The 25,720-nt window shown below is 39.7% G+C and overlaps 1 protein-coding gene across 1 annotated transcript in view; it reads right to left on the bottom strand.

Annotated features, from left to right (window-relative positions):
* GRIK3 (glutamate ionotropic receptor kainate type subunit 3) overlaps positions 1–25,720 on the bottom strand; it is a 472,269-nt gene that overhangs the window by 120,273 nt on the left and 326,276 nt on the right. Inside the window, exons 8-9 of the mRNA XM_075853264.1 lie at positions 20,590–20,697; positions 318–431 (exon numbers count right to left, since the gene is read on the bottom strand). Coding sequence (XP_075709379.1) covers positions 318–431; positions 20,590–20,697 — 222 coding nt within the window. The remainder of the gene's footprint in view (positions 1–317; positions 432–20,589; positions 20,698–25,720) is intronic.

Here is a 25,720-nt window from a genome sequence, read left to right as displayed (position 1 = left end):
TAAATATAAGGATAGCATTAGAACAAATCGCCTGACAGATACAGAATTAAAATCTCATTTGACAAAAAGATTCAATTAAAAAAATAAAAGAAGACCGAATGTACAAAATAAAATATTTAGAGGAAGAGATGATCTGGGGAATAGACAAAGGCAAGTGGTAGTCTAATCATCTATAGCTTTGTATCTTAATGTCTGTTTTTAGTCTATTAATTTTTCAAAATATCTCGAATCACCTATGAATCTCAAACCTGGCAAATCGGTTTATATTTGCTTTTCTAAGATAAATTCAACAATAGAGTTAAAAATAATGATCTTACCAGCACTGTGGTGACAATGAGTGTACGGTTAGTCAGTGACTCGCTAATATTTGGTCCTCGTCCTTTAGCAACTTCAGTAATGTTTAACCCATCATTGAGGTTCCATGTTCCCACCTAGGAACGAATAACAATCATGTATATTTTACATATTCAATTTCTTACCAAAAGAAACATTCACTGCAGTGATTGGCATAATAGAAATAAGGCTGTTAATATTCTGTAAGTTCTTTAGGAGGAGATATGTTAGATAAATGGGACAGATATTTTTTTCGACTTCATGTGAGTAATCAGATCGGAAAACAAATGAAATGACAAAAAAAAATGATTTCAACTACACAACTAATGGTGAGAGCCTTTAAAGTATGCCTGTAAAAAAAATAAAATATATATATATATATATATATATATATATATATATATATACATACAGTGAAGGAAATAAGTATTTGATCCCTTGCTGATTTTGTACGTTTGCCCACTGCCAAAGTCATGAACAGTCTAGAATTTTTAGGCTAGGTTAATTTTACCAGTGAGAGATAGATTATATTAAAAAAAAAAAAGAAAATCACATTGTTAAAATTATATATATTTATTTGCATTGTGCACAGAGAAATAAGTATTTGATCCCCTACCAACCATTAAGAGTTCAGCCTCCTCCAGACCAGTTACACGCTCCAAATCAACTTGGTGCCTGCATTAAAGACAGCTGTCTTAAATGGTCACCTGTATAAAAGACTCCTGTCCACAGACTCAATTAATCAGTCTGACTCTAACCTCTACAACATGGGCAAGACCAAAGAGCTTTCTAAGGATGTCAGGGACAAGATAATAGACCTGCACAAGGCTGGAATGGGCTACAAAACCATAAGTAAGACGCTGGGTGAGAAGGAGACAACTGTTGGTGCAATAGTAAGAAAATGGAAGACATACAAAATGACTGTCAATCGACATCGATCTGGGGCTCCATGCAAAATCTCACCTCGTGGGGTATCCTTGATCCTGAGGAAGGTGAGAGCTCAGCCAAAAACTACACGGGGGGAACTTGTTAATGATCTCAAGGCAGCTGGGACCACAGTCACCAAGAAAACCATTGGTAACACATTACGCTGTAATGGATTAAAATCCTGCAGTGCCCGCAAGGTCCCCCTGCTCAAGAAGGCACATGTACAGGCCCATCTGAAGTTTACAAATGAACATCTGGATGATTCTGAGAGTGATTGGGAGAAGGTGCTGTGGTCAGATGAGACTAAAATTGAGCTCTTTGGCATTAACTCTACTCGCCGTGTTTGGAGGAAGAGTAATGCTGCCTATGACCCAAAGAACACCGTCCCCACTGTCAAGCATGGAGGTGGAAACATTATGTTTTGGGGGTGTTTCTCTGCTAAGGGCACAGGACTACTTCACCGCATCAATGGGAGAATGGATGGAGCCATGTACCGTCAAATCCTGAGTGACAACCTCCTTCCCTCCACCAGGACATTAAAAATGGCTCGTGGCTGGGTCTTCCAGCACGACAATGACCCGAAACATACAGCCAAGGCAACAAAGGAGTGGCTCAAAAAGAAGCACATTAAGGTCATGGAGTGGCCTAGCCAGTCTCCAGACCTTAATCCCATCGAAAACTTATAGAGGGAGCTGAAGATCCGAGTTGCCAAGCGACAGCCTCGAAATCTTAATGATTTACAGATGATCTGCAAAGAGGAGTGGGCCAAAATTCCATCTAACATGTGTGCAAACCTCATCATCAACTACAGAAAAAGTCTTACTGCTGTGCTTGCCAACAAGTGTTTTGCCACCAAGTATTATGTCTTGCTTGCCAAAGGGATCAAATACTTATTTCTCTGTGCACAATGCAAATAAATATATATAATTTTGACAATGTGATTTTCTTTTTTTTTTTTATATATATAATCTATCTCTCAATGGTAAAATTAACCTAGCCTAAAAATTCTAGACTGTTCATGTCTTTGACAGTGGGCAAACTTACAAAATCAGCAAGGGATCAAATACTTATTTCCTTCACTGTATATATATATATATATAGTAAAAAAAAAACTCCAAAATACGAGACAGCACTCCACATTTAGTGAAAAAATTGATTTATTCACCACAAGCATGTTGCATATTGCACCCTATCTACACGGATTGAGAAACGGTGTTGCTTTTTTACTTCTTTTTTATATATCTATATCTATAGATATATATATATATATATCTATAGATATATATATATCTATCTATATATATATATATATATATATATATATATATATATAGATATATATATATATACATATGTATACAAAAACAGATTACAAGCCCCTCAACCATGAACTTATCACTGAGGAAAACTTGTGTAAGCCACCAGAGAGTTCACATATCCCTTTCAGCTACACATTGACGAAGAATTACAAAGATTCCATTAAAATTCGTTGCTTTTCGGAGTAATTCCAAACTGCTCATTGAATAAGACAATTGTTAGATTTATTTCTTGACATTCTCCAGAAACTACTGAAAATTTCTTAGAACATTAAGAATAGTCTGGAAACCCTTCTATGTCCATCCTGTGGTCATGAATGATGGACTGGACATTGTCTAGATATATGTCGATTAAAGGAAAGGCCACTCGATAATATATTGCATGGTAAACAAGGGAGATGAAAAGTCATCCTGACCATAGATTTTTCTAAATAAGGAAGCCAAAGCAATTTTTATGTATAATGTTGTAGGAAGACATAAAAATCAAATATTGATTCTAAACAATACTGAACAGAACTCTAACTTGACCTGCCAGGGTGTGGAGAGAAATATGGGGTTATGTCCTAGTTGCCCTTTCCCTTAAGGACGGAACATCTGCTTGAAAACAGGTTCACATCAGACTGTAGGGGTCAACCTACTTTTGTAAAAAAACAAACAAACACAATTTACATTTAATTGATAGCTTGAAGAACATCATAGAACAGCTATAAAAGGGGGAATATCTGGAGACGTGAATGCTTCACAGAAAATAAAGCTTTATTAGAATTGTGGATGTTTGATCTCTAACCACTTTACCTTAAGTGCTTGACATATATCTTAAGCTTTTTGAATTTTTTAACATCTCAGTACAATTAGTATGAGGTAATGAAAAATCAAACACTGGTCTATCCACTGGAGGGGATATTCCTAAAGGAAGTCTGTCATCACATTTTAACCTCCCAAACCGCTAATACTTCTATATAGGGACAAATTATAGTTTTTCAAACATACCTACAGTGGATATGAAAAGTCTACACACCCCTGTTAAAATGCCAGTTTTTGTCATGTTACAAAATCAGTACAAGATGAATAATTTCGGACCTTTTTAATGTCACCTATAATCTGTACAATTCCATTGAAAAACAAACTGAAATCTTTTAGGGTGGAAAAATAAAAATAAAAAACAAAAATAATGTTGATTTGGAGGTATGCTTTGGGTCGTTGTCGTGCTGAAAGGTGAAATTCCTCTTTATCTTCAGCTTTTTAGCAGAGGCCTGGAGCTTTTGTGCCAATATTGACTGATATTTTGAACTGTTCATAATTCCCTCCACCTTGAGTAAAGCCCCAGTTCCAGCTGCAGAAAAACAGCACCAAAGCATAATGCTGCCTCCACCATGCTTCACCATGGGCATGGTGTTCTTTTGGTGATGTGCAGTGTTGGCTTTGCGCCAAAAATACCTTATGGAATTATGGCCAAAAAGTTCATCCTTAGTCTCATCAGACCAGAACACGTTCTCCCACATGCTTTTGGCAGACTTGATGTACCTCTTTGCAAAACATAGCCGGGCTTGGATGTTTTTCTTTGTTAGACAAAACTTGCATCTTGCAACCCTACCCCAAGCCCAGACATATGAAGAAAATAGGAGATTGTTGTCACATGCACTACACAACCAGTACCTGCCAGAAAGTCCAGAAGCTCCTTTAATGTTGCTGTAGGCATCTTGGCAGCCTCCCGGACCAATTTTCATCTTGTCTTTTCATCAAGTTTTGAGGGACGTCCAGTTCTCGGTAATGTCACTGTTGTGCTAAATGTAATCCAATTCTTGATGACCGTCTTCACTATCTTCAATGGTATATCTAATGCCTTGGAAATTCTTTGGTACCCTTCTCCTGACTGATGCCTTTCAACAATCAGATATCCCTTTCATGTGTTGTAAACTCTTTCAAATGTAATCCAATTCTTGATGACCGTCTTCACTATCTTCAATGGTATATCTAATGCCTTGGAAATTCTTTGGTACCTTTCTCCTGACTGATGCCTTTCAACAATCAGATCCCTTTCATGTGTTGTAAGCTCTTTACGGACCGTGGCTTTTGCTGTCACATGCAACAGAGATAATGTCAGGAAAATCCTAATAGAACAGCTGAACTTTATATGGGGTTATTCAGAATCACTTTAAATAATAACTGTTAGCTGTTTACTGACAACTATTTAACATGAGTTTAAATGTGATTGCCTAATTCTGAACATAACCACATCCCCAATTATAAGAGTGTGTTCACACTTATGCAAGCACATTATTTTTGTTTTTTATTTTTATTTTTCCCCTATAAATTATTTCAGTTTGTTTTTCAATGGAATTTTTACAGATTATTGGTTACATTAAAGGTGGAAAAAGTTCTGAAATTATTTATCTTGTACTGATTTTGTAACATGACAAAAACTGGCATTTTAACAGGGGTGTGTAGACTTTTTATATCCACTGTATGGTGCCCGAGACAGACCATCGTGAACAATAAAAAGTGCTTTTATTCCTATGGGTGCCGTATGCAAATGAACACTAATGAGTTGTAATCCAGGAAGAGTTTCTTCAGTCTAAGCAGAATCCACATAGAATGCAGGACACATCGGGATTACAGGACTCTTTAGTGCTCATTTGCATATGGCATACATAGGAATATAAGCACTATTTTTTTGGTTCATGATGGACTGGCTTGGGCAACATAGATATTTTTGAAAACCTATCATCCTTCCCTTTATTTGGAAGGCAAAAATATGGAGACATACTCCCTTTAATAAAAGAATGAGAAATACAGTAAAATTCCAGAAGGCACATATACATATATGAAAAATTGTAGCACAATTTACATGCCAGCACTTAATAGGCATTTTACAGCAGGGCATGTTGGCGTAACAGCACCAACTGGAAGAAAGTAGCTGATTGCAATAGTTGAGTTTTTAAAGAGGCTCTGTCACCACATTATAAGTGCCCTATCTCTTACATAATCTGATCGGTGCTGTAATGTAGATAACAGCAGTGGTTTTTATTTAGAAAAACGATCAATTTTGACAAAGTTATGAGCAATTTTAGATTTATGCTAATTACTTTCTTAATAGACAACTTGGCGTGTTTTTACTTTTTGACCAAGTGGGCGTTGTAAAGAGAAGTGAATGACGCTGACCAATCAGCATCATACACTTCTCTCCATTCATGTACGCAGACATCGTGATCTTGTGCTGTCACTTACTCACACATTAATGTTACTGAAGTGTCTTGAGAGTGAATAGACTTCGCTTCCTGCCAGGACGCGATGTCTTTTCACAATCCCGACATTTCGGTAACGTTTGTGTGGGACTTACAGCACAGCACATCGAGATCACGCTTGCTGTCATTAAGTCCCACACCAATGTTACCGAAGTGTCGGGATTGTGAATATACATTGCGTCCTGGCTGGAAGCTATGTCTATTCCCTCTCAAGACACTTCAGTAAAGTTAATGTGTGAGTAAGTGACAGCACATCATGATCTTGCAAGATCACGATGTCTGAGTACATGAATGGAGATAAGTGTATGATGCTGATTGGTCAGCGTCATACACTTCTCTTTACAATGCCCACTTGGTCAAAAAGTAAAAACACGCCCAGTTGTCTATTAAGAAAGTCATTAGCATAAATCTAAAATAGGTCATAACTTTTCTAAATAAAAACCACTGCTGTGATCTACATTACAGCGCCTATCACATTATGTAAGACATAGGGCACTTAGAATGTGGTGACAGAGCTTCTTCCATATTGACCTATGTCAGATATAACACCAGTGTGAGACTACTGGCAACGTTTCCAACATATGCCCTTCATCAGGCTTTGTGAACTCAAGTTCCTGTGCACCACTCTGGAATATTTCTCGGTCGTATGGAGGTTAATCACCAGGGTCTGGCACCCAATAATGCTTTATAAGCATTACTAGCGAGAGTGCTGCCTGAACAACCTTGTAGAAAATATACTTCTAGAAGTTAAAAAGGTACCCGAGGCATCCTGTCATATTATCTATATGCCACTGCCAATTGTACTGATTTACATTTCTAGTCATCATCGATTTGTGTGGCAGCAGTACAAAGAAGGTGTATGGGAGAGAGTACCAGTCAGACACAGGCCTCCTCAGAATGGTTAGTTAGTAATGGTACACAAAAGAAACACTGCAGTTGGAATACTTCTTGGAACACAGCAACAAGCAAGGGCTGGTGAACTCATAAGCCTCCACATTTTAGATGACACCCAGTCAGGGAGCATCCCCTGGTTCCATTGGAACAACTGCTGGGATCTACAGGTTTGACCACTTTGAGACGAAGTTAAGGAAAAAGTCTTCCTGACTATGCCCCCTTAATATTAATGACCCTGGATTCTGTGTAGAACATAAATCATATATTACATCTCTTACTTTTTTAGTTCTGTGTTGAACTTTTTTTTTTGAAATTTTAATCATTCAGTTGCAAACAAGTCTAATGGGTTTTCCCATGTCTGAATAAGTCTGTGGCTGTAGCTTGTAGACCAGCAGAAAGATGGTTGTGACTAATCATGTTCACTGTTGGTCAGAAGCAATAAATGTCAGACAGGTCATCTAGCTGTCAGTATATAGAAGATAATAAATTATGTTCAGCATTTGGAGGGTTGGACAGAAAAGAGGGACCAAACCTCTAATGAATATTAATGAATAACCATTTTTATCAAGACACTCAAATGAATTTCAAAAGTACATTACGCATAATAACCAATGCATAAAATCCATTATCTCTTACATGTCCATGTGTCACCTTGTATTTTTATAAAGCATCTAAAAGGTACTGCTAATATACAGGTATATAAGAGAATACAGAAACACTACTCAAGAAACGCCTCACTTCTTATAAACTAAAAAATGACACCGCCAGATATCACAGCAGCTTTAACAACTAGTGCTCCGGATGAGTGGGCATATAAACCAGTCTTCTTGATCCGCATACGTGTCATCTGCAGGGTTTATACTATTGTTTTGTTTATATTATTTTACATTTATCTGTGGGCACTTCAGAGCTTTTATAGCATGTTCAAGTGTCGCATGGGTTAAAATAGTGTCTCTGTGGAAGCTGATCTAGTTTATTATAGGATTACCTATTGACTGAAGGATGCAGCTGCATATCCCTGTTATGGATACAGGAAAATCTCATGTTGACTCAACAAACAGATTACGAGAACAGCATGGCTTGGGAAAACAGCAAGCAATGTACTATATCAATTACCATAAATTGTGTCAGGCTATTCAATAAAGAGTAACTGAAAAAAACAACAAATAAATTCACAGCATTTTATTTATTAACTGTTTTCCAAGGTTTGTTTCTTTAGCTGTTTGATCATTTCTGTTTTATTAGTTTTAAATGAATTTTAGTTTAGGGGAAAATGAATCCAAGGTTTATCATATTTACTATGCAGTTGAATGGCATGTACTGTTATCTGACAGCAGTCATTTCAGGCAGGGAAGAGGCTGTCTACAAGCAGGAATTCCAGAAAAACGTCCGCCCCTCACGGTCATTACTTTAAGTCACTTTGATAGCGTCCAGCAACATTTTCATATGTGTGAGCGATATTAGCAGCTCTATATAAAGACTTATTTCACATCTCTAATGAAGGTTTTAAGGTTCTTTAACCAGGTAGTTTTCATTATATTTTTTATGTTTATTACAGGGTATGTTTTCATGACACTATTTTGCATTTCATATACAGATATATGTGTAAAAAGCAGTAGAGGCCAATTTCTCTTAACAACCTCCATGGTGCAAGTGTCTAACCCAGCGGAATATTAATAGCAAAAAGAGAGGGGGCAGGCATGAAGTTCTTAAAATATCTTCTTTATTAAAAATAAAATATTAGTAGTACATAGCTTTCCAGTATGGTTTTTAATATCTTTCATTAAGTATAAGGCTTTAAGTTTAGTAGGATTTCAAATACAATGTAGTAATTATCTTGCATTGGTCCTAAGTTACATAGTTGCAATAAAAGACCTGCTTGCTGCCAATGGAAACAGTCAACTGACAGATACCTAAAGGATAATCTGAGCTTTCATGATTTAGTAATAGATTAAGGCCTCATGCACACGACTGTATTGGTTTTGCGGACAGCAAAACCACAGGTTTGTTGTGGTCCGTTGGACCGCAAAAAACCCTTGATGTGCATCCGTGTGTTATCCGTTCCACAACAATTCACCAGTATTGATAAATTGGCAAATCCAGGCCGTAAAATGACTTGTCCTGAGTATTTGCGGTCCGAATGTGCGACCATCGCACTGTTCTGTGTAAATCACTGTCGTGTGCATGGGGCCATAGAAAATAATGGATCCGCAGTTTATCCTAAAAAATGTGGATAAATTGCGGCTGCAAAAATACAGTCGTATGCATGAGGCCTTAGTCTTTCACTATAATATTATATTTAAATGTATTTAAATAGTTACTCAACTGCATAGATTAAAGGCCCTTTTACACGGGCCAGTGATCGGGCAAACGAGCACTCATATGAACGCTTGTTCTCGATCATTGCTCTGTGTAAACAGGGCAACAATCAAACGCTCATTTGTTGGCTGATCGTATCGTTTATGCAGCACCAAATTTTATCATTGTCGGCAGCACATCTCCCTGTAAACGGAGATGTGCTGTCGACATGATGGAAATGCATGGGGATGACTGATTGTAGTAACGATCACTCGTCCCCATACATTACTGATCATAGCTCCTTGAGAAAGGAGCAAATGAGTGCCGATCCACGAGCTGTCTCTATATTGGCCGGTGTAAAAGGAACCTTACATGTAAACTGTCACATGCGTTTCAAACAATACACATCTTACTGAGCTCCATTTCCCAACGGTCTTAACCCTTTAATGACCCAGCCATTTTTTGTTTTTACGTTTTTGTTTTTCACTTCCCGCCTTCCAAGAGCCATAATGGTTTTATTTTTCCATCAATATAGTGGTGTGAGGGCTTATTTTTTTGTGGGAGGAGCTTTAGTTTCTATTGGCACCATTTAAAGTACCATATAATGTACTGGGAAACGGCAAAAAATGATTTATAGGGTGGAATTGGAAAAAAATGAAATTCCTCCATCGTTTTTTGGGTTTTGTTTTAACGGCTTTCACCGTGCAGTAAAAACTACAACTTTATTCTGCGTCTCAATACGATTACAGTGATACCAAATTTATATAGTTTTTTTATATATATTTTACTACTTTTACAAAGAAAAAAACTATTAACAAAAAAAATTGTTCTGTTTCACCACATTCTGAGAGCCATAACTTTTTAATTTTTCCATCAATTGAGCGGTGTAAGGGCTTATTTTTTTTTTTTATTGGTACTATTTTTTGGTACATGTGATTTATTGATCACTTTTTATTTCATTTTTTTTTAGCGCTAAAGTGACCAAAAAACAATTCGGGTGTTTTCATTTATTTTACGCCGTTCACCGTGCAAGTTAAATAATGGTATAATGTAATAGTTCTGACTTTTACAGGTGTGGCAATACCAATATTTTTTTTTATTATTATTTTTTACATTTTGCTTGGGGAAAATGGGAAAAGTTTTTTTTTAAACTTTTAATATTTGTGTTTTTTTTACACTTTAAAAAAAAAAAAAATGTTTACACATTTTATTAGTCCCCCTAGGAGACATGAACCAGTGACCATTAGACTGCTGGTACAATACACTGCAATACTAATGTATTGCAGTATATTGTCATTTTTACAGGCTTCTGCTCTGCCATGCCGGAGGCTGCCCCTGACTGCGGCATTTAACTAGTTAATTGGCCAGGAAAAGCACAATCGCAGTTCCTAGCCACTAGAGCAGCGTGTCAGCTGTAATACACTGCTGACAGCTGCGGTGTATGGAGCGGGCTCAGCGCTCCAAACATCACCCCCCTACCCCGCTCTATGACATGTATTTTTGTCATAGGTCGTTAAGGGGTTAAGATACAGTAGAGTGACTTACCGATTATCCTACTATAGACAATAAATACTGCATATAGAAGCACCTCTATGAGCTTATTCACATGGTGCTGTCAAATTGGGGTTTGTGTCGTAATACTACATGATATGAGTGCACCATGTGAATAGAACCTGAGCAGAAAATAAACAGCCCTATTACCGCAGGAGCGGAAACTGCTGAGATCAGCATTTGGGTATCTTATTTAATTTTTTCATACTGTATTAAGAAAAACATTCTCAATGTTAGCCAATTCAGTGCTAATGTCATAGATGGTTAACATAAAGTGCTAGGGGCTTCTCAATAATGAATACCATATGCTAAAAATGTTCATGTGCTTGATTATCACGATACAAATATGGAGTGAATGATAATGAAGACCAGAGAGAGAGACTATGAATATAAAAGTATTACAGTAACTCTGTAAATTGTCAGAAATTATAATATCTTATGTAAATTTGCTATTTTAAAATGAGTTCAATCAAAGTGATATTGCTCTTAACAGAATGTCTATTTTAGATAGGGAGGAGGACGCCTAAGTACTAAAGAATGGGAAAGTTGTATTGGTTGAGGCACAAACCTTGATTTATTATGCAATATTCAAGAGGGGAATCAATGACAGCAACCCTAATAAGATGGGGACCTCCGGGACATCTACTGCAGAAAGGTTAGCCATGCATGCAAAACCTGAAGAAAGACGATTCTCTTTCTTTTTGTCCCTACAGATACTGCACATTTCATTAAAAGCTGGCAGCTTCAAGAAAAATCAATCGCAGATGACTTCTTGCTTCCAGGCCCGAGGAGAGCACAGAAGTCTGTAGACGTGGAGAATCATGGGAGATCAGGCTCTTCGATGTAAAAAGACTGCTCTGTCAAAACAGTCCTCAAATTCTAAGCTGCATACCTGCCTCTCAGTCAGCTCAGGTCCATTGCTCACATGCTGTAAAGCCACAACTATAATCTGCCGTTTCACATGGAAGACTTAAAAGTAAATAAGAAGTGACTTTGTGGTTTGTACGATAAGCATTTTATATATATATATATATATATATAAAAAAAAAAAAATCTTATTAACTTGACTTCTCTTTTTTAAGTCAGTAAAGATTCAAGTACTTTCGGCAGGGTTCATTTTCATTTTTTTACCCCCTGTAAATAGGAGTTTTATTATTTCGTATAAGAATAAATGACATTTCTAAAACATGTCTATGACAATAAGTAGTTTTAGTAAGTAACTAATTTGTGTCAATTTATCGCTGCCTAATTTGGGATTCTAAAAATAAAACTGGCCATATACATAAGATAAATGTCAGAAGAACCAGACAATTTCGGCAGGATCAGTCGTGAAGTCCTCCCCACTGTGCCCAGATGCCAGGGGAAAGAGGAATTGGGTATGTTAAAAATGTAACATGTTTACGTGGGTTATAGGACAGTGCCAGAGGGGTCCAATACTGGCCTATTCTCCTCTTTCCATTGAAATGAACATGCACCTTCTGCAAGCGGAGCATACATATTTATGGCGGAGTCAGGAGAAATAACTGTTTGCCCAACGAACATTCAGCCGACAGCTATCTCATGTGTGTGGCTGGCTTTATAATGATTAAGTATGAAGACACACTCTTAACACAAAATACTTTAAAAGGATTAGGCCTAATGGAGTCTTATCAGGGATAAAGATTTTGCTGGGACCCTACTCCATAGTGGCCCATAGAGTATGTTGCCACATAGAGCAGCAGTGCCTGTAAAGACATCGGCAGTCCGAAATTTTGCCGATTTTCAGGTGTTGACCATAGCAACAAATGATGTTTCTAGATTTGTTTATGGAGTTAGAGAATAACATTGGTATTCTGATTAGGTACTATGGACAGCTCCTCCACATTGTGTCTGCATCTCGTCCACACATAGAGCCCTACGTATAATTAGGCAGTTATACAGTCCTCCCCAACCCAGGCTATACACATTAGAAAACGCCATTACAAGCGATTTCCTAACAGTGTATGAATCATTTCCTTTGGCTGTGGCTTGCAAACTTTCAATGGAATAATTGAAAAGTTACTGTATACAGCACTTTATAGAGATGAATGGGTTTTCTTTAGGTATCCCCTTTTTGTATCGCAGGTTAGGGTGGTGCCCAGAGTGGAGAGACATTTAGAGGACCTAGAATTGAACTCAATGGGCATAACAGTAGCATTTTCAGATAACAATTGATTGCCAGGAGTCGCAGAAGAGGAACCCTCCTGAAATCACATAATCAATGGTGAAGTAAGACATTGAAATGGTGCGGTTCAAACTGAACCAGCCCATTACTTTACAAGTCTATACAGGGTTTGCTGTAAAAGAAAACAATTTTAACAATAACTATATTTTATTATACAGCTTCCTAATATAACAATAACAGTGATTTAAAAGGTTGAGCTTTAAGTTTTAATAGGTTGTCCGGCTTCAGCAAATGTATGTTATTTTTTGCATAATTAAAAGTTATTCAGTTTTCCAATATACTTTCTATATTAATGCCTCACATTTTTTTCAAGATCTCTGCTTGTTGTCATTCAGTATGAACATTCATTGTTTACTTCCAGTGGATAGAATTCTGTCCATGGTCATGTGATGTACACACAGGTGCGGGGATCATTACAGTTACAGTATGTGTATCAGAACTGTGTCATGTAACGATCCCAGCACCTGTGTCCATCACATGACCATGGACAGAATTATATACACTGGAAGTAAACAATGAATGTCCCTACTGAATAACAACAAGCAGAGATCTTGAAAACCATGAGGAATTAATGCAGAAAGTATATTGGAAAATTGTATAGCCTTTAATTATACAAAAAACAACACTTTAATTTGCTCAAACCGGACAACACCTTTAATAACAAGCTTTTATTCCCCTTTAATTTCCTAGGTCTTAAATTCTATCATTTTGACCATCTCTGGTTTATAGTGTCCTTACTTATTGTTCTACATGAGTCTTAGCTCTGGCTTCTGTCTAAAAAGGTCTTCATAGGTATCATGTTTTGCAAAACATTTTAGAGGAATTGTCGCCATTGAACTGCAGATTACAATGACCGCAGTATCTCTTAACTAAAAAGGCATCTGATAATTGCTCTTGAACTCTCTAGGCCAGCTCCTATTTACAACAGTCTTCTACTAATAGCTTTACTTTTCATAAAGAATTGTGTTTAATCCTTTACAACTACATGATACCACTTTGCTAGACGGTGCTTACCAGTGGGAACTCTAACATACAAGAATAGCATGCAATTTCAATCAGTGCAACTATTCCTGGCCCTCAATTGCTACAGAGAATAGTCACTTCCATCCAATCAGCATGTAAATTAATTCAATAAACATTACTAACTGTTTCCCTAGGGGTTTTTACACTCATGTTACCTCTATAAAAAGAACTATCACCCAAAAATGTCACTTTCATACTCCTCTAAAGATATATCATTAAGAAATTTAGGTTTAATATTATAAACGTCTTATATTTTTAGAACACAAGAATACAGAATCTACATAATGGATATAATGGTAAATAGGTAAAAAAAAATGTTTTATTGTTAACCCAATTTTGCCCTTGAAGACAGAAGAATTTCTTTATATTTCCCTCTTTGCATCCCGACGCTCATAACTTTTTTATTTTTTTGTACGAAGTAGTTCTATGAGACTTTTTTTTGCGGGACGACTTGTACTTTATGTAGGTATCATTTTTTGGTACAAGTACATTATCATTTAATTTATATAAATTGTTATTTTGGTGAAAATGCAGAAAAAAAAGTAGTTCCGTTGCAGTTTTTTTATTTTATTTTTTTACACCATACACCGATCATCATAAATAATGTTATACATTTGTTGTACAGGTTGTTACGGTCGTGGCAATACCAAATATGTCTATATTATTTTCAAATTTTGGGACTTTATTTATTGTAAATACAAAAAGTGTATTTCTGTGTATTTTTTTAAACAATTTTTTAAATTTTTTTATTTAACATTATTATTTTTTTAAATGAATTAAACTTTTTTTTTTAATCCCATAGAGGGATTTTTCATTTTGATTTAGATTTTTTAACTGTAATGTATTGGCATATATTTATATGCCAGTACTTTAGCCTATGTACTGATTGTACACAGGCAGTTGTTAGGTCATACCACAGTATACCCTAACAGCAAGAAACATGGTCAGACAGCCCTGGGTCCTTCAATGAAGGCTGGGCTGTCTGGCCATGCAAGTTATGGGCTTTGATCTGGTCACAGGGATTTTCGCTTTCCGTTCCGGGGTTCTGTCGGAGGTTTCCGTCGAGTGAACCCCGCGACGGAAAGTGAAACTGAAACCACAGCTTCCGTATCAGTGACCATTGATATTAATGGTGACGGAAACATCGCTAATGGTTTCCGTTCGTCACCATTCCGGCAGGTTTCCGTTTTAAAACTGTGCTATTGATTCCGTCGGAAAATCGGAAACCTGCCGGAATGGTGACGAATGGAAACCATTAGCGATGTTTCCGTCACCATTGCTATCAATGGTGACTGAAACGGAAGCTGTGGTTTCATTTTCACTTTCCGTTGTGGGGTTTACCCGACTGAAACCTCCGACGGAAACCCGGAATGGAAAGCAAACGGTGATGTGAACAGGCCCTTAGGCTGGGTTCACACCTACGTTGATGTGTTCTGTTGTTCTGCTCCGTCAGAGGAGCAGAAGAAGGGAATAATGGAACCAATAGTTCTGTTTCACAACATATACTGCCAGTTGCCGACGGAACCCATTGAGTTTAGTGTTTCCTGTCGGCTTTCCGTCAGGGTGTCCGTGATTTTACCGGACACAATAGCGCAGCATGCTGTACTATTGTCTCCAGTAAATTCCGGCAAATCCTGCCGTATCTGCGATGGAGGCCGCTGAAGGAGCCTCCGACGCAGATGTGAACATAACCTAAAGGCCCTTTTACACTGCCCATTTATTGGGCAAACAAACATTTACAGAACGCTCATTCCTGATAATTGCCCTGTGTAAACAGGGCAACGATCAGCCGATGAACGAGCAGACGCTCGTTCATCGTCTGATTTTATAGTTTTAAATGCATAAACTTTTAACGTTGTCAGCAGCAAATCTCCCTGTGTAAACTGGGAGACGTGCTGCTGACACAATAGAACTGTATGGGGGACGAGCGATCGGAGTAATGAGCACTCATCCCCATACTAGCTCCTTGTGAAAGGAGCAAACGAGCGCCGATCAACGAGCTGTCTCATTGATCGGCGCTCGTTTACACTGCCCACGTTGAGCAGTGTAATACTACCTTTGGTTGCATTGTAGTCTAAGCTGCAAAATTCATTCAAGGTAGTCTAAAACACACCTCCTGATAACATGAACTTTTGTTCATGTTATCACATGCCTCTTGCCAATAATAGTTTATTGACTCACTAATTCTCATATTTAGGGGGTCTTTTTTTTCTACTAAACAAGTAAAAATATGGTATGGGAAAATAAAAGGTTGCTTATTTAATCACAACCTTTCTGACATAGTCATAGGTGGCATGTATGAAGTCTGAAGATATTTTTATTTTTTTTAGGAAGTGTTGCACATCTAAGGGCATGACCAGACGTGGCGTATTTCTTCTGCGACTGTCCGCATCAATGCCGCACATAATCTGCGTTGCAGATTCTGTTGCGGCTCTGCCTAAAATGGGCATTAAATTGATGCGGACTAGCCGTTGCGTATTCAGGTGAAGAGTGCTTCCCTTCTCTCTATCAGTGCAGGATAGAGAGAAGGGACAGTCCTTTCCCTAGTAAAAGTAAAAGAAATTCATACTTAACCGGCCGTTGTCTTGGTGACGCGTCCCTCTTTCAACATCCAGGCCGACCTCCCTGGATGACGCAGGAGTCCATGTGACTGCTGCAGCCTGTGATTGGCTGCAGCCATCACTTGGACTGAAACGTCATCCCGGGAGGCCGGACTGGAGGAAGAAGCAGGGAGTTCTCGGTAAGTATAAACTTCTATTTTTTTAACACGTTGATCTATATTGTGATTGGAAGTCACTGTCCATGGTGCTGAAACAGTTACTGCCGATCGCTTAACTCTTTCAGCATCCTGAACAGTGACTATCTCCTGACGTCGCCTAGCAACGCTCCCGTAATTACAGGTGCACACACGTAGTCACCCGTAATTACGGGAGCCCCATTTATTTCTATGGGCCTGCCCGTGCCGTAATAACGGCCCGTGATTACGGGCATTTTTACATTAGTGTGTGTGCATGGGGCCTCAGTCTGGCTGTAGACCTAGAAATACATAGATCCAGCCAGAATGAAGAAATATCATGTTCGTAAAAAACAAATACTCTACGCAACACACAAAACATCTGCGTACTTCATTGCGGAATTTTGACTCTCCATTGAAGTCAATGGAGAAATTCCGCAATGAGCCCGCAACAAGTCCGCTACACGTCCGCAACAGCCAGTGTATGCTGCAGACACCAAATTCCGCACCGCAGCCTATGGTCTGCAGCGTGTAAACGAACCTAACTAAAAAGCTGTGGAAAGCAATGGAGAAACGTGTATGCTGCGGATTTCCGCAGCGGACTGTCCGCAGCAGAATTCCAGAGCAATTTCACCATGTCTGGCCATGCCCTTAGGCTCTGCTTGTGTCAAAATTGTAGCCACAAACATTGATTTTTATGCATTTAATAAAAAATAAAAAATAAAATGCTTTAAAGCAAAATTACATGAAGGCGTCCATGATTGTAAATTGCTGGGTGGCATTTCCACAATGTGCCATAATTACTACTTTCAGAATGTGGGTATGGGAGTATAATATGATTTATTAAAATTATAATTCAGGTTCAATTTGTGTCAAAAGTGTGAAAATTGTCCCGAAAACCTTGGCTGTGAAAGGGTAAATTGCTTAGTATTATGTGAAAGTGAGAGAATCTGCAGCATGGCTAACAACACATGGAGAGACAAGGGGGAAGCACTATCTGTGCCTAAATAATTTTATAGGCTATATGAAGTACAACTTCCCCTAGCAAGATGATCATCACATTATCCTTTAAACTGAGTATAAAGCTGGTGGTCACATGGTTGCTATAACAAATAAAATTTATGATTTATTTTCTTTCAGCAGTCCTTCAACCATATGGCCATCTTTACAAATGTTTCCACCCTAATTACTCCTACCCCATAGTAGTTGAATGAAGGAGTGTTCTATATGACGCTATGTTAAGGGTATGTGCACACACACTAATTACGTCCGTAATTGACGGACGTATTTTGGCCGCAAGTAGTGGACCGAACACAGTGCAGGGAGCCGGGCTCCTAGCATCATACTTATGTACGATGCTAGGAGTCCATGCCTCTCCGTGGAACTACTGTCCTGTACTGAAAACATGATTACAGTACGGGACAGTTGTCCTGCAGAGAGGCAGGGACTCCTAGCGTCGTACATAACTATGATGCTAGGAGCCCGGCTCCCTGCACTGTGTTCGGTCCGGGACTTGCGGCCGAAATACGTCCGTCAATTACGGACGTAATTAGTGTGTGTGCACATACCCTAAGGGAACCTATGTGTGGGTGCTGAATTCTAAAATATTTATATTTTTACAATTAGATCAGGTATGAAAGCATGTAGATTCAGAACATAAAAATTGTGCACATTATACATTCTTTTGCGCTTATATTGGTTTATACAGATGTAGTCAACTTTATCTTGACTCTGATAACTTGCTGCAGCGTGATATTACACAACAAAAGCCATTAAAAAGCCATTAAAAAAACTCAAGTTAAAGTTTCTTGCCACTGTGTATTAAATGTGTTAAAGGTCAAGATAAAGACGGCTACATCTGTGCAATACAATTTCATATTTTTCCAAAGTATTGCTTTAGGGGTTGAATATAGTTCTATAGTTCTGCAGAAGACATGCTGATCTCACGAGATTTACAGCAGATTTTCTGCTTCGCTACAAAGCTGTTTGTTGTGATTGGACAGTGTCACAGCAAAGCAGGAGGCAATGCCTACTGAGGGGAGATTAGGTCTCCTCCTCTTTGTACCTTTACTCAAAATTAGCACATTAGGTGCTAAGCGGAGCAGGGGCCATACGGGGACAACAGGAGGGCCCAAAAAAAATAAACATTACAGCGCTGGAATCGAGTGGACACCAGGAAAAAGGGAGGCATGTGTTGTTTTTAAAAAAAAAACATGACAGGTCCTCTTCAACCCCTTCCCGACATCCACCATATATATACGGTGTACGTCAGGTGGGGGAGTATGGCGCGGGCTCACAGGCTATGCCCGCTCCACAGGACGAGTGTGTCAGCTGAGTGTTACTGCCGACACTTCCGGGTAACGAGCGGGATCCCGCTCAAAGGCAGAGCTTCATAGGGGACTGTCAGAATCATGATATACTGTAATACATTAGTATTTCAGTATATTGTGCAAGCGATCTAACGATCACTGGTTAAAGTCCCCTAGGGGGACAAGTAAAAAAAAAATAAAAAACAGTAAAATAAAGTTTTTTTAATAAATAAAATAAAATGAAGAAAATGAAAAGTTAAAAATGAAAACTATTCCCATTTTCCCTCAAGCACAATATATATATATATATATATATATATATATATATATATATATATATATATATATATATATATATTTATAAATAAACTAACATAACTGGCTTTGACGTGTCCGTAAAAGTCTGAACTATTACAATATATGATTATTTAGTCCGTACGGTGAACGCCGTAAAAAATAAAAAATGTAAACGTCAGAATTGCTGTTCTGTTGTCACTTCATCTCCCACAAAAAATTCAATAAAAAGTGATCAAAAACTGTCATGTAACACAAATTGGTACCAATATAAACCACAGCTTGCCCCGCAAAAAATAAGCCCTCATACCGCTAGATTGACGGAAAAATAAAAAAGTTATGGCTCTCAGAATATGGCGACAAAACTAAAATTTTATTTTTAACAATTAGTTTTTTTTCTTGTAAAAGTAGTAAAACATAAAAAAAACTATATTAATTTGGTATCGCTTTAATCGTTTTGACCAGCATAATAAAGTTAACATGCAGTTTTTACCGCATGGTGAATGCCGTAAAAAAAAAAACACTCAGCAGATTGAGGAATCACAGTTTTTTTCCTATTCCACTCCACAAATATTTTTTTTCCAGTTTCCCACTACATTATATGGTACAATAATTCAATAATTGGTGCTTTGAAAATTAACAACTCGTCCCGCAAAAAACAAGTCGTCATATCGCAATATTGATGGAAAAATAGAAAAGTTACGGCTTTTGGAAGGTGGGGAGGCAAAACAAAAGTGAAAATCCGAAAAGATGGCTGCGGTAGGAAAGGGTTAAAGTTTTTGTCCACCCGTGAACGTAATTTTTTTAAATCCAAATATGTACATTCTGCGCTGATTAATTCCATAGTATATTTTTATATGGGCCGGACTTCTGTTTTTCTGATCTACACCTCAGAACCCCCAGCATAGCGATATTTCTGTTTTACACCACCACTTGGGGGGACCCAGAATGCTACTCAAGTCAATAATAAAAAAATATAAAGTAAACTCCTAAGCTCCCCCTAGGCAGGCAGCCAGAATTTTTTTTTTTAGGAAATTGGCCATAGATTGTGTATGTGTGTGTGGTTGTGATAGAGAATATTTGGTTGCTAACCCCAATAAGAAATAGAACAGATAAACGTACATTCTCTTTAGATGAACATTTTGGCACTATATAAACTATGGGAAATCATAATAATAAATATCATAGACGTTTATAACTAGATTTATTAATGACCATGAATGCTTCAGTACAGCACTTCAGAAGGTAGTGTTTTATGACATAAAGAAGCTGAACTGCAAAAGTGCCTCCATGATCATGAGGTTAGTATATGCCTCTTATGAGATGCATTCACAAATTTTGGTAACTTAAAATTCTTGTGTGCTAGTGATGAGGGTCCATTTAGCATGTACCAGATCAGCGTGACACATATTGGAATGACATGAAGTTTGAAGTATAGTGAGTATATGGATTGTTTCAATACCTTTTCTAAGCCATCTTCCTTGAGACTGATGATATCAAGATCAAAATCTGTTCGAAGCCCGGTGGTTTTGTTGAACACAATTCGTCCGGTCAGCCCTTCCCATTGGGCCTGTAGATAAAAGTAGGACATTTATGAAAATTAACAAGACCATAAATCACCACTCAGTGTCCTAGAATAAGGCTAAATTGTAATCACTCACTACATGGTATTCTTTTCCCTTCTTTCTCATGTAGTTGCCTAAAGGCCTTGGTTAATTAATAATCACCTCATCATTGCTTTATCCATGAAGCAAGCTATATAAATCCTATTATAAACTACCATATAGTCCTTGCTATTTTCTTTGCCAACCGGAACCTTATTTTGAATATTTTTAGAAATTTGTATAGAACTGTAATATATCCATTCTCTGTGGCTGAAACATTGTCATGTCTCTACTGTGATAGCTGAACTTCAAGACATAATAATTTCCACAACATAACACATATCGTACATACTGTACTTTCAATCGACAATTAATCACCCCAGTGCTACAGGTTCTTTAGGGTGTTCATTGCACCTGTATACATAAGCTTAATGTATCTTATCATAATGAACAGTATATTGAGAGGCAGCTATTATTACAGAGCCCTTGAGATTTAAATATATTTTAGAGATCATGCGAGGAAAGTAACACCATTACAGAATCCATACAAAAAAGTAAAGAAAGACCCAAAATATGGTGAGTTAGACAAAACATTTACAGAAGTGCATGTGATTTTATAACATAACTACGGGTTCAGCAAAAGGTAACTGTGTCCTTGATCTACATACTACAGTACATATATTTGTGTGAATGATGTCATTGTCATGGTCTGTGGGTATGTGGACCCACTAGGCCGTACCGCCGTAGTGGGGAGGCAGCTGGCCAAACAACAGAGTACCCAATCAATACAAAGTCCGCTCTAGGGTACCTGAATAGTCCAGACAGTGGCCGAGGTGTTAGCACAGATGGAGGTGGGTGCAGCAGGTTACGCCAGACGTGGCGGAGGACAGAAGGTGCAACAGGTTCTGGCGGATAACACTGGACGTGGCAGATGACACCGGACGTGACAGAAGACGCTGGACATGGCAGATCACAGCAGGTGCAGTAGGACACGACTCCAGCACTAACAGGCTCAGGTAAAGAACACAGCACGGGATACAGGATACAGGTAGCATGGCACGGGTAACAATAGGAACAGGATTACACTAAGGGACCATTTGCAAGACTGACATGGGAATACTAACAATGCTCAGGCAATGAGCAAAGGGGCAGGGCCCTTTTTATAGTCCAGGGGAATCCTGGTCTAATTGATGATGATGATTCCCATATGTGCGCACTGGCCCTTTAAGGTAGAGCCCTACGGGAGGCAGCGGGCCGAAGCGGAAGTGATCGCTGGCTTCTACTGGGAAGGAGATGCGAGCCAGGGCTCACAGATTCATGGCTGCGGCCGCCGGGGGGTAAGTAATCCGGACAGTCCGCGGCCATGGACGCTACAGTATCCCCCCTCTTACGCACCCTCTTCTTGGGATCAGAGTGAGAGAGGAACTTCTAAATGAGAGCAGGAGCACTTTTCCGGCTCCAAGGATCTATCCTCAGGACCAAACCCTCTCCAGTCTACCAAATAGAAAGTCCTTCCTCCTAATCTCTTGCAGTCCAGGATCTCCCTCACCTCAAACACATCAGATGAACCGCTGGGAGCAACTGCGGGACTGGGAGTCTTACTGCAGCAGTTCAGGACCACTGGTTTCAGGAGGGACAGATGAAAGAAGTTGTGGATTATGAGGGTAGGAGGCAGCCGAACTTTATAGGAGGCAGGGATTATCTGTTGTAATATCTCAAAAGTTCAGAGGAACCTGGAAGCAAACTTGTATGAAGGCACCTTTAAACTAATGTTCCATGAGGACAGACAGACTTTGGTACCTGGAAGATACTGAGGTGGCTCTCTTAATTTTATATCCGCTTTTCGCTTCATGTAATTGACTGCTAGTAAAATAAAAGACCGGGTCTGTTGCCAGATTTGCAGAAAGTCCCCAAATGCAGAGTCAGCAGCGGGTACATGAGATGTAGCTGAAACAGGAAGAGGGACTCTAGGATGTTGACTGTATACAATGTAAAATGGTGTGGAATTGGTGGACTCACTTGTGTGGTTGTTATACGTGAACTCGGCCCATGGAAGAAGCTGTACCCAGTTATCATGCTGCCAGGAGATAAAGTGGCGGAGATAATTTTCCATGATCTGGTTGATCCTCTCATTTTGCCCATTGGGTTGATAGACTGAGGAAAAATCCAATCTCAAATCCAGGAGTTTACAGAGGGTAAATTGAACCCACCGATCGAACACGATGTGAAGGGGCAAGCCATGCAAGCGAAAGAGGTGCTGAATGAAGAGACTCGCCAGTGGGGGAGCAGTAGGTACGCCGGTGAGCAGGATAAAATGTGCCATCTTCGAGAACCGATCCACCACCACCCAGACAGTGTTGCATCGTGCTGAGGGTGGAAGGTCTGTGACAAAGTCCATCGCAATGTGCTGCCATTGGACTTTGGGTACAGGCAGAGGTTGAAGCAGGCCAACAGGTTTGGAGTGAGCAACCTTGTTAGAAGCACACACCGTTCATGAAGAGACAAAGTCCACAACATCTTTGGGTAGCGTGGGCCACCAAAAATGACAAGTAATCAGGTCTCAGGTCTTAAGAACAGCAGCGTGCCCAGCCAGTTTAGAGCTGTGTCCCCAGCGGAGAATTCTTCTCCTGTCTGCCAACCAAACAAAAGTCCTCCCCGGAGGGATGTCTCTAACCTGCAAAGGATTGGCAGTGACAATGCAGGATGGATCTATGATACGTGGAAGGGACTCCACCGTGTCATCCGTCTCAAATGACCTGGACAGGGCATTGGCCCTCACATTCTTGTCAGTAGGACGTCAGTGGAGCACAAATTGGAAACACATGAAGAACAGCGACCACCTGGCTTGAAGGGGGTTTAGTCGTTGAGCCAACTGGAGATAGGTGAGGTTCTTCTGGTCAGTGTAGATCAGAATGGGGTGAGCTGCACCCTCTAGCAGATGTCTCCACTCCTCCAGAGCCAATTTGATGGCCAGTAGCTCCCAATCCCCAATAGAGTAGTTGCGCTCCCCAGAGGAAAAAAAGTCTTGAGTAATAGCCACATACTACTGCCTTTCCTTTGGAGCTCCTCTGGAACAGAAGTGCACCTGCACCAACAGAAGAAGAGTCCACCTCCAGTGAGAACTGCCGAGACATGACAAGATGATGGAGGATCGAGGCTGAAGTGAAGGCTTGAGGCTAATAAATGCAGATTCTGCCTTGGTGTTCACACCTTTCTTGGTAAGGGTAGAAATGGGGGCCGTAAGTGATGAGAAGTTTGGGATAAACTGCCAGTAGAAATTGGCGAATGCTAAGAAACGCTGTATGGACTTCAGGCCTTGAGGACGTGGCCATTCCAGAACGGACTTTACTTTCTCAGGGTCCATCTTGAGACCTTGATCCGAGATGATGTAGCCCAGGAAAGGCAGAGAATTATTTTCAAAGACGCACTTCTCCAGCTTGGCATATAAACGATTCTCCCTTAATCGCAGTAGAACCTGACGGACATGCCTCCGATGAGTCGTCGGATCTGGGGAGAAAATCAAAATATCATCGAGTTAGACTACAACACAGACATAGAGGAGATCTCAGAAGATATCATTGATGAATTCCTGGAAGACTGCGGGAGCGATACACAGTCCGAAGGGCATCACCAGGTATTCGTAGTGCCCGTCTCGGGTGTTGAACGCCGTCTTCCACTCATCCCCTTGACGGATCAAATTATAAGCCCCACGCAAGTCTAATTTTGAAAAAATCCTGGCTCCTCGTATACGGTCAAACAGTTTGGATATAAGTGGCAACGGATATTTGTTCTTGACCGTCTTTCTTTTTAGCAAAGAAGAACCTGGCCCCGGTCGGAGAGGAAGACTTTCGTATGAAACCCCTCTTCAAATTTTCTTTGATATAGGCCAACATGGATAGAGTCTCTGGCAAGAAGAGAGGATATACCCGTCCACGGGGAAGAGAAGCATTTGGAACTAGTTCAATGGAGCGGTCATAAGTCCGATGTGGAGGCAGCATCTCAACCTCCCTCTTGCTGAAAGCATCTGCAAACTCAGCAAAATGAGGGGGTAATTCTGCCAATGACTGAGGCAGAGGAGGCTGGACAGGATGGATCTGTAACAGACAGCGACTGAGGCATTTGGAGCTCCTATGGAGAACCTCTCCGGTATTCCAGTCCAGGACTGGGGCATGTAGTCGAAGCCAAGGCAGGCCCAGCAGAACAGGATTGATGGCTTTGGGCAAAACAAGAAATTAAATTAGTTCCGAATGAAGGGCTCCAACTTGGAGCTTCAGAGGCTTGGTCTTAGATACAATCGGATCGGGCACAGGCAGTCCATTCACCGAGGCAACAGCCAAACATGTCTCCAGGGGAACTGTGGGAAACTGGAGATGATCCACTAGATCCTTTTGGATGAAGTTTGCCGTGGACTCCGAGTCCAGATAGGCAGCAAACTTGGTGCGTCTCCCGGATACTATGGTCACAGGAATGGTCAGCTTGGAATTGAATTCTTTATTAGGTACGGTTCCACCTTGGGTTGTCTCTCCAACCAATCCTAGGCACTGGGGTCCCTCTGTCCTCTGAAGACACAAGTCCTGAAGTGCGTCTGCTTTGTCTCTCCTGAGTAGACAATTTGGCTCTGTCCAACTGCATAGGCTCCTCTGGTGGGATGACTGAAGAGGACAGTAGGGATTGGTGGAAAGTAGAAGCCAGCCTAGGAAATCCTCTCTTCCGGAGAACCTCTTTGGAACGCTCCCGGTTCCTCATGTCAACCCGGGTGGCTAGTAGGATGATATCGTCCAGGGTGGTTGGCAAATCGTGAGCGGCTAGCTCGTCTTTAATCCCATTAGACAGTCCCTGCCAGAATGTGGCCACCAAAGCCTCATTGTTCCAGGTTAGTTCAGCAGCCAGGGTACGGAACTGAATGGATTACTCACCCACGGAGCAGGGATGCAGCAGCAGAAGAAACCCTCCCAGGTCCTCAAATATTGAATGGAAAGTCTGTAAAAA

The sequence above is a fragment of the Rhinoderma darwinii genome, chromosome 2 (genome assembly GCF_050947455.1).
Source record: "Rhinoderma darwinii isolate aRhiDar2 chromosome 2, aRhiDar2.hap1, whole genome shotgun sequence".
In the NCBI taxonomy this organism is placed as follows: Eukaryota; Metazoa; Chordata; class Amphibia; order Anura; family Rhinodermatidae; genus Rhinoderma; species Rhinoderma darwinii.
Note: the sequence above shows the minus strand (reverse complement) of the source record. Positions and strands in the feature narration are given on the sequence as shown.